The 13,409-nt window shown below is 35.7% G+C and overlaps 1 protein-coding gene across 2 annotated transcripts in view; it reads left to right on the forward strand.

The window, feature by feature from the left end:
* PLD5 (phospholipase D family member 5) overlaps window positions 1-13,409 on the forward strand; it is a 164,541-nt gene that overhangs the window by 33,279 nt on the left and 117,853 nt on the right. Inside the window, exon 1 of one of the 2 annotated variants that reach the window (XM_068185419.1) lies at window positions 795-1,044. The exons of the other annotated variant lie outside the window; for it this stretch is intronic. Coding sequence (XP_068041520.1) covers window positions 1,042-1,044 — 3 coding nt within the window. The 5' untranslated portion in view covers window positions 795-1,041. Of the gene's footprint in view, window positions 1-794; window positions 1,045-13,409 lie in introns of those variants that run through there. 2 annotated transcript variants of the gene reach the window in all.

Here is a 13,409-nt window from a genome sequence, read left to right on the forward strand (position 1 = left end):
ACTAGCCAGTAATCTGACTTGATTCCTTTTGCCTCTTTGTCACCTCTTACTGTGAGGTGTTATTTCATAACACCATGGAGTGAGTACTGCCTGTTTAGTTAGCTTTTGGGTTTGTGGGTTTTTGTGGGGTATTTTTGTTTGTTTGCTTTGGTTTTGTTTTGTTTGGACTTTTTTTATTTTATTTTATCATACAAAACAGAAGCATCCTCAGCTACCATTGAGAATATTAAGATGGTTATAATGTTAACTAAGTAATTAATCATAGTTGTAGCATTGCAGGGAAATATGCTGGGAAATTTGCTGTGTGAAATTTGTTATTGAGAGGAGTGGCAGTAGAAGTGCCAGTTGATCATTTCATCCCTTTGGAATTTACCACTTTATCTTCCCTAGGGAAAAAAGTGTTAAAAAAAAAAAAGAAAAGCCAATAACAAGCAACCACATTGCAAATAAAAGATGCTCTTAGCTAATCTGAAGGGGCATTTGGCTGCCTCACAAAAACACTGTGTATTTTGGCAGTTAGGAGCTTTGGCTTAGGAAGATCCATGTTTGGAATAACAGGGTGTGTTGGAAGTCAAAATTCAGGTATCTTGGCTGAGATGTATGCATAATCTGGCATGATGCCCTTCTGCACTGTGCCTAGCTATAGCAAATGCCAAAGTCCTTTGTGAACAATATATGAATCTCATTTTAGGGGGAAAAAAAAAAAAAAAAAAAAAGAGAAGGAGGGAAAAGGGAGCCAGGATTTATTTTAACATTTAGTGGATATAAAAAAACAAGTATCAAGAAGCAAAACATTTCCATGAAGCATTCACTGTGGAAATTCTCCAACTTCTCGTTGCAAACCTCTTTATCACTTGGATTGGCTGATTTCCAGAGCATCAAGGCTAGGAATTGAGGGACTGAAATATAATCAGTGGTGATACATTTTAACCACATAAAACACTCTCTGCTTCCAAAGCCTCCAGTGTCTCTAGTAAGCAGTGCAACAGCAACAGCTCCTTGCTGCTGAATATCCAGAGACGTGAAAAATACTGGATCAGGATGGTAAGAAGCTCTTTACTTTTTCACCAGATCAAGGTTATTACTCTGTAAAAAATGTTTAAAAGATGATGAAATTAGTAAAGGTCAGTATTTAAAACAAAACAAATCAAAAAAACCCCAGTATGCAGGATGCAAAGGAATTATGATTTTTTCTGTAAGAGAACAGCAATGCAAGTTGATGACAAATATATCTGGCACTGAACATGTTGTGCAGCTTATATAAAATCTTTTGAAACTCTGAAAGATTGCTGATGAGTATTTGATGTAAATTGTAAATCTGTTAACTTGGTTTATTTCAGAAGGACAGCTGTATGGGATTTTAAAATGATTTTGGATTAATAATCTCTGACACAGACCTTATACATAAAAATATAAATATACCTATGCCAATGATTCATGCAGATTGTATGTTTATATGGTTTCTTTTGTAGGGGTTTTGGGGTTTTGTTGTTTAGAAAGAACCAGATCTGCTCTTTGACTTTTAGGGAGCTATGAAGTTTTTATTTTTCCTGGGTTTTCAATCCATGAAAACCTGTTAATTACATTGTTTCTCTAGTGCATTTATTTGGTGGGAAAAATAACCAGGGAAAAGTTTTTAGAATAATGATTTTATTTTTTACCAATTTAAATATTCTGATCTAAGCATGAAAACAATAGAATTAGAATATAAAGCACATAAATGTGGGATCTAAATATAGTGTAAATTGATACCAATGCTATTAATGGTTTAAAAAATGCCTGAGAATAGAATAAAAATATGCATATTAGCATTTTTCTACGTATTTAAAGAATTTGAGGGAGGAAACGTGTCTTGGGAGTGTTTACTCCCAGGACTCATTGTCAAGACTGTTTTGTTGGGGTTTTTTGGGGGTTGGGGTGGGTGTTGATTGAAATAAACATCAAACCAAATCTCCTGTATGGAAATACAGCTGTTCATTTTAAGGGCATACTAAGTCCAAGAATTTATTGATTAGGACATCACAGTACTACAAAATGAAAGGAAAACAAATTACTAAATAAGTCTGAAGAGCACTGAAATACTTTAACTTGACAGTCCAGCTTGATGTGTAAGGAATTATTCTCTTTGTGATTCAAATGGATGAGGAGATTTTTAACAGAATAACTGAGAGTTTGAAAAGTGTACAGCAAATGTGAAACAACATTTGATTTATATTTTCTCTCTTTGTTGTGTATTATGTTCTTCCTCAGCAGTACAAAAATTTAAAAAAAATGACACTATCACTAAATTCTTTCTGATCTTTTCCTTTTCTAAGTGGATTCACTGAAATAAAAGTTATGAAGTCAAGCATGTTATCATAGCCTATATGTTTCCCGTTGGACACTGCACTTTGATGTGTTAAAAATTTGTGGTTTTCTTCATCAGTATGCAGAATAGGTTGCAAAATCAATAATGGAATGGCAGCCAGGCTGTAAGGTTCTTGGAAAGATGTTTAGTATTAATCTATGTGTGGTTGTTGTTGTTATTATTACTAATATTATTATTGCACTTTTTTTGACAAAAATCCCCTATGTTGAGTAACCATTAAACAGTACTGTTGTACTGAAGAGACTTGAATATATTGTTGTTTCTTGTCAGAGAATACTGTGCCCATAGTTACTTTTATCCTGCATCTAAATTTTCTTACAGGAAAATGCTGGAGGTAGGAGATTAGGCTGCATTTGCCTATTGTGATCACAGAACATAATTAATAACAAATGATGTTACATATATTTCCACTTTTGTGATTGTCTAGTTCCTACATAAGCCAAATGCAGATTATGCTTCTGTAACAGCAAGTTAATAAAAACATTTCCTTCTAGAAAAATAACATTCATGTACTGCCACATACTTGCTGTTGATAAAGTTTTAGCCAAAGTAAACTTACATTGTGTCTTGCTTGACATGGATTAGTTCAGTAACTAAAGCAGTGAGTTTACAAGGGATCTATTTGTTTCCATTTGGATGGCCTGAGGAAGGATCTTGCCTAAGTTACTGAAGGGGAAAAAAAAAAAGAAAAAAAGAAAAGAAACATGCACCACACACATCCCCCAAAGGTGTACCCTTAATAGTAGTCAGCAATGTAATAAATGACATTACAGTCCAGAGAGAACAGCCTTTACCTTAAAATTTTTAAATTATATGTTGTCATGTAGAATGTAAATAGTAAATGGTCTTAAAGAAGCCCAAATTGCAAGCTGTCAAATACATTAGGTATCAGGTTTAATTATTCAAAGTGTTTTTTCTAGTAAGTCTAAAGAACAAAAGTAAAATTATAAATAATGTACTGGCTTTACCAGAAAAACTAAGAAGCTGTAGACATGACTATTACAGTGCTAGATTCTAATAAAGTATAATTAGTCCAAGGGATATGTTTGGTATGGCAAAGTTCATTTGCAGTGTTTTCCTGTCTTTCCTGGTGCAGAATTTATTCAAAAATTGGATGTATTATTCATCCAGATGAATTTAGGATAAGCATTTTTTTTCGTTTCAGTAACTAAATTGAAGTCTGATAAACTGCCTGAAAATGTAATCCTTATTTAAAGAGGTATATTATAAATATGTAAGCCGTGGACTTTACATGTAATATAAAATATGTTTAAGGAAAGGAAATATAGCTTTGCATCTGCTATGAACTTGATTCAACACTTAATAATATTCTCAGGTTTTGTTTTTTTAGTACATTTTGCTGTGTTATTCTGTCAGTTTTCTGGTAAAAAAGAAGTTTGTTCATTCATGCTGACAATAGTCAGAAGGAATCTGCTGTAGTATAGCTTTGTGCATGTGATTGGTATTAACTTACATGTCCCAAGTAACTTTTGACACAGTTTGGCTTAGGTTAAAAAACTGCATGTCAGGCTGTTTACCATGCCAGTAAGTCTGGCACTCTTCTAGAGTGAAATACACTCTTGCATGCTCCATAAATATTGTTTGTGAAGGATGAAAATAAACCACATTGAACTTTAATTGAAATGTAATGTTGAAATAGCTATATATATATATATATATTAGCATTTACTTGTAATGAAATAAGTTTGTATTTTAAAATCTTAGCATCCACGTTTATGGATCCTGAATACTTTCAGTGAATAAAATATGTCAACAGGCAAGGTTTATGTGAGAAGAGTAGTTTTTTACATGATGGAGGATTATGTTTTTAAACCATTTTCCTTTTGATTCTACAATCAACCTAATATGCAGATCAGGTTTTGCTCTCTGAAATCCATCTTTTAAACTGTGCCATTACACTGGTAGTATAACTTAAAATGAGTTGCTCTCAGGAAGTTATAAATTATTTGCTGTGTTTTACATAATGTATTGGCATGCCTGCTGCATCTGTGTTCAAGAGAGGGTTTTATTCCTTCAGCCACGGGATATATGAAGAAATCATAAAAAATGGATGCTTTTAGCATTAGTCTGTCCTTTTGGCTTTGATCCTGTCATGCCATCAGAAATTAAGTTGATGAAAATGAAGGCAGGGAAAAAGGTCACTATGGTCTCTAGGTGAAATAATTGATGGGAGCAGCTTCCAGAGGAATACAGCTTTAGTGAGAAGGTGGCTGGATAATACATCTTTTTCTACAACTGCTTAATGTTTGCATCATGGCGTTTGCAGTGTTTTGAAATATCAGGACAAAACTGTGTTTCCCATATATGTTAGGACCCTCAGAGCAACATGATATTTTGCCTCACATAATTGTTCTTTTACTTCATGACTATACTGAGAATACTCAAAACAGTTAAGGTTGAGACTTTCCATGGATCTTTTATGTAAAAGAAGTCTAGAGAAAATAAAAAGGTGCTGACAAATTTATACCCACCTGATACTGTGCAGATGCAAGAAGAGCAAGTTATGGAGTTGTGCCCTGAAGGATGTGTTTCCAGCACTTGTACAAGGAACGTGCTCTAAGCAGAGCTGAGGATGAGTAATATGTAGTGGTGGGTAATATGTAGTGATGGGAGACATGGTGCAGTTTGGGTAGATTTCCTGGTTTGCTTCCCTATATAGAGTGCTGATGAGAAGCTGCCATTACTAAAGGAATTCTCTAGACCTTGCACTAGAGTTTTTAGTCTGCTGTAAATCTGTTGTTATGAATATTTCATTTAAATGTTTTTCAATGTAGTGGTGTGACCTGGGGATACACAGCCCATAGTCAGCCCTATTATATCTTCTGATAATGAAGTTTCAGCTTGGAGGCAAGAGCTATCTACTCCCCTGGCCCTGTGTTGGGGCACCACTTCACTTTTCTCACTAATATACACCTTGCATATCTGACTAGAGGTTTTGGATTCATAAAGATTTTTGGAACGCACAGCAGAAGGTTGGTCATCTCTAGTGTTGATCCTTATTCAGTCAAAGATGGTAGATAAATCTGGTGGTGAAACTCTCAACACTTCTGACTCTATTACCATAATAGGGTCCTTTTTTTAATAGCCATGGCTTTAACTTTATACTGCTAACCTTTTGAATAGCTCAGAGAATTTGAGATCTTGTGTTGCAGCCTTTTTGCCCCTTATGTGATGTGGCTTTCATGACAGGATTTTTATGTGATAATTTTCCCTGTCACAGGATAGGAGGTGGAGCATGTGTGTCAGGCTACCAGGCTAGAGGCTCTAGAGGCTGCTGACATGTTCTTCCTGTGACTGGACATACACATGTCCAGTAACAGGGAGAACTCTGTCTTAGCCATATAATGGGGATTTATTTGGTCAGGTGATGACTGAGACTACACAGTCATTTGGAAGAAATGGCAAGAAAGAGGATGTTATAAGACTATATCTCTGATTTAGCTTCTTTTCTTGTAAATACCTACTTTTAGCAGTTTTTGTTGGGTTTTTCCTGTTCAGGAAATAAAAATATGCCTAATGTGGTAGAGATTTTACCAGCAGTAATTCTAGAGACTAGGTTTTGAAAAAATATATACTTGATTTGGGACAAACACGCTGTCTGGGCCATTTGGTCTTGAGTAATTAAAGAGCTACTGCAGACCTCTAAATCATTCACATAAAAATGATCTTCCAACAACTCAAATGGGCCTACAAAATTTATGTCAGAAAAAGAAATGTTCCTCATGTATTTTTTTATTTTCATTGAAGAAATAGAAGGGACTAATTTTAGAGAGTGCTTGCTAACTTAAGAAAGGGTCTTTTAAGTCAAATAAAATTTTAGATTCTCTTCTGACTAATCTTGTTGTATGCACTAATGTTAATTTTCTTATTTTTCTCTTTGAAGGATTGTTGAAAGTATTAGGCATGTTAAAAATGGGTTTTTTTGTCCTACTCCTCATTCCACTATTACAGAGGATCAATCACAAAATCAGCACTTGCATCTAAGAATTCCTCTGCTATGGCACAGGTAGAAGAAAAATGGTTTCCTTGTACATGCAAAGCATGAAAAAGTGAATTCTGTGTGAAGGATGAATACAACACACTAGAGATGTTTTAGGCAGAATATATTAAGGTCTCTACTAGCATTTGTTTGCTGCAGAGATTGTCATGAAATTATGCTTGTAGCTGGCTGTTACCTATTTGCACACTGGGACTGCTCATGGACTGCATTTCCTCTGCCCATCAGTGTTGGTGTGATCCTGTAGTCAGCGTGTGGAGTTAGCTTGTCTCCAACTGTGCCTTGTGTTTGCCTTTTGTTTTCAAGGTCATTCATGTATTCATCATCCAAATCCAACTGCTTAGTTTGGTCTTCTAGGAATTTGAAGAAGAGCTTAAAAGACTGAGTCCCAGAAGAGTTTTCTGTCTTAGTGATCCTGGTGGATTTGACAGGTTTGAGATTGACAGGTATTTGCCATGTTGCTGGGTTCTGAGAAAGGAGTCAGTCATAATTTTGGGTTTAAGTGTTTTAAAACAAACCAAAAATTACTAGGAAACTGTTATTGTGGATATCATTTTGTATAGTACAGATTGAGAACTTGTGCTCTGGGGTGGCAGCAGTTTAATCCTTTGGTGCTTGCAATAACAGCATTTGTTGTATGCTGTATAAAATGTGTTGCTTGTTCTTTACTTTTGAAGAAAATAAAAACCAAACACCTCCACAAGTTTAATATTTGTAACTTTCATCAAATGTGTATTTAGGTATTTTACTTCAGATATGGAGTAATTCTGCACCCTAATAAGACACATTCCTTTAGAGTTACTTGCTTGGAAAAACGTAAACAGATTTAAAAGTTTACCAGCATAAACATGAATCTTCCTACTGCATCAGTTTCAGAACTCCTTGAAGTCACGGCAAATGCAAGTCAACTGAATAAAACATTTTTGATGTAGTGCATCATAACATAGAACATGCAATTTATAAACTGTTATAGAAAGAAGTTTATTATACAATATTTTAAAGTTTCATATGACTTTGTGAGACATTAATTTTTGTAACAGATTTTGGGTTGTCAGCATATATCACAAGTCCCCCAGATGTTACACCTCTGTTATATATTTACTAATGGAGTTGGCTTCACTCTTGATTAGAGTCTCTTTTTAGCAAAAAGAAATGTAAAAATATTTGTGGGAGAATCTAAAAGGTAAAAAAAGGCTAAAATACTTTAAATTAATACTCATGTAAAATGACCTCAATAGTTTTACCAGTTGTTTCAGCCTCATAGATTTTCTAGTCCAGGTTCATGGAAGTCATGCGTTTGCTGTGGATCATTTTAATGCTCTAGTGAAATATTCTCTCTGATCTGTGTCAGTGGGGGTAGGGAAGCACATAAGATATATGCTTCCAGTCAGTGATGAGAGAGTAGGAGGATTTTTCATGAACAATATAATTAAATTCATGCATGTAAAAGATACCTGCAAGATGCTGCTTAAGAAAGTACTTTATAGCAATAGATAATTATAGGGAAAAAATTACTTTCCTGGAATGATAGTACATAATACTAATTTATCAGTGGTATAAAGGTTTTCTAAGCAGTTTGTTTCCCATCTGTAACACAGCATTTTTTTCTAAAAATCTTTGTCTTCAGCAAAAAAATTTTTGATCAAAATTTTTGTTGAACATATTACACTGGAATTTTAATACAACCCTAATATAGGCCACTGTTATAAACATTTGTTTCATAGCTTAAAAGTTATTTTCTCTTCCAAAAGTATGAGAATCATGGAAATTCTCCAAAGTTTAGGTTTTTCTGTCTGTTTAATACAGTTTTAATTATGTGCATAGTTGCCACTGTTGTGGATCATACCCATGTTTGTTAAAGGTATCCAGAAGAGGTGATTATATTAATTCACCTGCTGCTAAATACTCTCCTACTTAGAAAGTAACTCAGCAGTGACTCAGACATAAGAAATAAAAACAGAGTCAGTTGCTTAGGGCTAAATCTCGCAAGTGCTTACTGCTGGGTATGCTGTGTTGAGAGTTTTCTTGGATTAATGGCATCCTAAACCGAGAAAAAAAAGAGTGTTCAATTCCCCTTCTCCTCCCCACTACTTCTTCATTTTCTGTGGGAAGAAAAAGGCTTCAGTGGATTTTGTTTTAGCTATCTCCAAACAAAGCTGTAGGCAGTGTGTGGTAACCTTTGTGTGTAAGAATGGACAGCATAGATACACCTGAAAATTCTTGGTTAAAAATACATGTTGTGGGCTATGCTCTTAGTGTTGCCCAAAAAAATCCTTGATGTGAGGAGCTGGAGTCTCCTGGGGATGCTCTGTGATGTACTGACCCTCAGCTAGGAGCTCTGACAGGATACCAGGGGCCAGGGCTGCCACTCTCTGCCCTGACCCTGCCTGGGCCCATGGCTGGGGCATCTTCACTAAGAGTTTGCTGTGGTTCTAGTCCTGATTGAAGAAGTGCTGTGGAAAGTATATGGTGAAAAGTAATTGGCACAGCAGTTAACCTTTGGGGAAAGTTTATTGAGAGATGTTACATTGAGTCAGCATTAATTTCAAGGAGGAATCCTGACCAAAACCATGAAGCTGACTGTTTTCAGGTATTAAGAAGTTTTTCAAAACCTAAACCTAGGTAACCATCTCACCTTAAAAAAGTCAGTGCTGTTGGTTTTAACGGTCAAAGTGAGACCCACAGCTGAATATGGCAAACTTGCAGAATCTCTTCTATTTTCAGTAGTGACATGTATATTTTCTCCTGAGTCTCTCATCTCAGACTACGTTGTGTAAATGCAAATGTATTTTTTTTTTAATCAAAAGCACAATTTCTGAATGGACAGTGTCGTCTAAGGAAATAGATATAGCAGAAGACCATGCTTAGCTTAAGATTTTTACTATCTTTAGGGCCTGGCACTCACTAGGCTGCAGTGAGAAGCATATTATTTTTTGCTATAAACACCCTTCCATGTTAAATTCTAAAATAGTTGTTTCTTGAAGGAGGTTTAGAATAGAAACTGGTGTACCTGATAGTTAATTAAAATTCAGTGTTGTTTGTTCTTGCTTAAATTAGTGGAAAAAACCCCAAAATTTGCAGGAAACACCACAGAAAATAACATTCTGAATATTTCAAATTATTTTTAAAGATGAGAATTCCCATGGCTCAATTCTTTAAAGAGTTGGAACATAATTCAAATGCTTCTTTGCCACCTGTCACTTTTTTTTTCATTTTTAGCATGTGTCTTTTCTCTCATAGAGAAATAAAGGGAGTGAACACCTCATTTCCCTTTTTACACAGGTTTTTTCTGAATCCTAGTTACTGAACTACATGCACACATCACTTCTATTATAACACTGTAAACCACCTGCACGAATTCATACCTAGCAGGAGACCAATTGTTTCATTAAGTTACATCAGAATCTGGCTGCTATTGTACAAACCAGAGAAAACCATATGTAGTTGGTTTTGTTTGTAATGCGAAGTTACTGATTAGCCAGCTAATATTTTCTTTCCCATGCTCACAGCCTCCCACACACAGAAAGTTGTGAAAAACTAGTATAAAAATAAGGTTTTAAGCTACGACAATGAGATCTCCAGATGTCTGATTCCTTGGTTTAGAAAACTGCACAAGAGCTTATCTATTCCTGAAATAAAAATGATTTAGATAGTCCAAACTGTCTTTCACAATTTCCCATCTGGTAGGGTGTGCATTTCATTTCCATGTAAATAAAATTTCTAAGTAATTCTTCAAATCTTTGCTGCACACTTCATGACAGAGATCTCATGCTTGCTAATACTTACTGCCAGAAGGCAAAAGGACTGATAAAGCATGTGGAGCACTCATAGGAGGCTTGCAAGGCAGAAACTCCCTCATGGAGAGGGGAATATTTCAGTGGATTTATATACAGCATTAACCACTTCACCTGTATTATTTCCCTGTTGTCCCTTTCAAGAAATGCAGATACCTAATGGCGGGGATGGTAAGGGAAATTTTCCAAGCTTCATTTTTGGATTTGTGCCATGAATTTCACCGCTAAATCAGACAGTTGGATTTTAAGCTGTACTTTCATGTCATGTACTCTCTCAGAGTGGACTGGATTGATACCTGTGTTTAGGTAGGCAGACCTCTAGTCTTAATGCTTAAATTGAGAGTCTTAGGTTGTTCAGATTTTTGAAAGGTCACTTTAGCTTCAGTCTGACAGCTTATGGGTGTTGACATGTTGGCAAATCAAGCCCTTTTTGTACTTTATACTGAAGTCACAACTGGAGAAGAGGAAGAATCATACTGACTTATATTTCCAAAACTGGACTGACTAACTTACTTTGCTAGAGGTGCAGTTAATCAAAACAACTTGTACAACTCTTAAATGTCTAAATGTAGATTTTAAGAATCTAATTTTAAGCAGGAAGATTTGATCAGTTTGCCCCATTGTTACCCAGGAAACCACTTAATTACTATGCCTTTGCTTCAGCCCTCTGCATGTAGCTTTTAAAACATTTTGTTATAATTTTTCTTTTCTTTTGTCTTAAGCTAGTGTTTGTAGAAAGGGCTGGCTTGACAGCTCTGGCAAATGAAATAGTCTGCCTGCCCACGGAATATGTGCTCCCTAGACAGTGGCAGTCCAAACTTCCACATGCTGTTTTTTCAGTGTGCTACAACTTTTCTTGGGGGAGTGGAGACAGGAAGGAGGAAATAGGGTCCTTTTACATTCAGGTCTTTGCCACCAAAACGTGCAAGTGTCGTCAGGAAAAATGGCCTGTATTTTCCTTCTAGCACACAAAATAGGCAGCTAAAAAATGGATGAGCTCAAGCTTTGGAAAACCAATATGTAGTCTGTAAGGTATCGTCAAGATCACAAATTCAATCCCGCTGTGTTGCAGTTAGTGCTAATGACAGATGATCTCATGAACTGAACAGAGTTTTCCTTGCTCAGTGACAAGACAAAAGGATATTTAAAGAGTTCTGAGTTCTCCTGAGCCTTCAACAAAAACTCCTGGAATGATATTTGCATGGAAGTGGGAAATAGAGGAATTTAAATATTAAGACTGCGTCTTCTTGTGTTTCCCTTTAAGAATGCTGATTTTAGCACATACAGTTCATTCCTTCAGTTTGTCTTGGTGATGACTTTTTTTGAGATACATGTATTAGATAAATTGTGATAGCTGCGAATCACCTAGTGTTCCTAGAAAAATCACCCAAGACAGTCTGTCTTTTCAACACAGGACTGTGTATTTGATTTCCAAGTAGTTTACAGGCCTCCTGGTTCATTTACCTAGTAGCCTGAAAATAATGGAAGATCACTGACAGAATCATACGGATGTTCTTCAGTGGTCAATGTGAATTCACAAATGTTTCAACAAAAATAGCAAGGCAGTAGGAATTTAACATATCCATGACATCTTTTAATTTCAGAAATCTTTGCTCTACTATAACTGAAAATGGCAATACAGAAGGACCGTTTACATCATCCAAAATAAAGCATCTGGCTTAAATAGCTACAATACTTCATAATCACTGTTGTTCTCTGTTGTTACACAAGAGGTTATCCAGGAATTTGTCAAGACCACCTCTACTCAAAGAGGGTGAAATGATCCAATCCAGGCTCATGTTGCTGCCATCCCCCAAGCCATGCAACCCCATCCTTTTCCTCCAGTCATTGCTTGTAATGAACCAGTTCCAGGAGCTGCTTGCTTGAAAACTAATCGTGAGGTTTGAACTTTTGAGGTGAAAGACATTGTCTGCCGTGAGGGAGAATTTTGCAGATTTTGATTTGGCAAGGAATCTCTGATTGGGCTTGTAAAGACGAGAGTACTGCTAAACAGAAATGAAAACGACAGTATGTTAAGACTGTGAAAGCACAAAATAAAACACTGGAATTTACTCTCTAGTAATGAAAGTCACTTGGGGTACTTTTGTTCTCTGAATGCTGTTTTGACTTACAGAATCATTTCTCATAGCTTTTTGTTTCAGACTATGCTAGCAGTCTGAGAAGCAGATGGAAATTCTACTGGTTTTCCTTCTGCAGACTGTAAAACAAAGATGCTTAAATTACTGGTGCTCTAAACTAATGAACCTTTTCAGCATCTAAGTCCAAGATTCATTGCTGCTTTTAATGCTACTCTAAGAAATTCAGGGTTCATATAACTCTAACTGTGCTATCAGCATTGGTCTCATACATGCTGCTCTCCTTTAAATGAAGAGAAGTATGGACAGTGCATAGGAGAAAATGGAACACATCTCACTGGATCATCTGGATTAGAATATATAATTCCTACTTGAAGAATCAATATTTTAGAAGGCAAAGAGCACTGTGCTTTGCTGTATTGATGCCTACGTATTGTTCTTAAGTTTTAGAAACCAGTAATCCAGAAAAGAACTACAGAGTGAGTTTGCATTTGAAGGTATAAAGAGTATGGTTCTGTTGTGGATATGTTAGAATGTATTTATAAATTAGAATGGAGATCCTCCTTCATAACACTAAAATTTTTCATTTTTCAAACCTAATAAAACCTTTTGTGTGTGTGTGTGTGTGCAAATGATTTTTAAATTTACATTTGTTATTTTTTCCTGTTTAAATAACTTCATTTTTTACTGGTTCTCCAATTCTAAAATTGTGGCCAAGTAAACTCTCAATTTTTCACAGAATTTATGTAGATTGTATATTTTTACTGCTGGGTGGTTTGCCTACTGTAAATACCACTCATACCTGAACAAGGAAGAAAGAGACTAGATTTAGAGCATAGGATTGCTGAAAAACTGCAGAATAGTCTAGAATATCTTCTTTACTTTGGCTATTTCTTAAGCCAATCTCAACAGAAATTGCCCATCTGCAGTGGATTGCCTGTATTTATTTCTCCTCTGTGTTGGTCAACCACCAGCAGACATATTTTACAGAGCCATATGATGGTGATGACAGTTTTCTTCCTTAGGCGGTTTATTAGTTGCTAATTCTGTTTAGTAGGAACTTGGATCGATTACAGCCTTGTCAAGTTTCCAATGGGACTAGGAGATCTTTTTCATTCACTTTAATGATATTG

Source organism: Anomalospiza imberbis, chromosome 3 (assembly GCF_031753505.1).
Source record: "Anomalospiza imberbis isolate Cuckoo-Finch-1a 21T00152 chromosome 3, ASM3175350v1, whole genome shotgun sequence".
NCBI lineage: Eukaryota > Metazoa > Chordata > Aves > Passeriformes > Viduidae > Anomalospiza > Anomalospiza imberbis.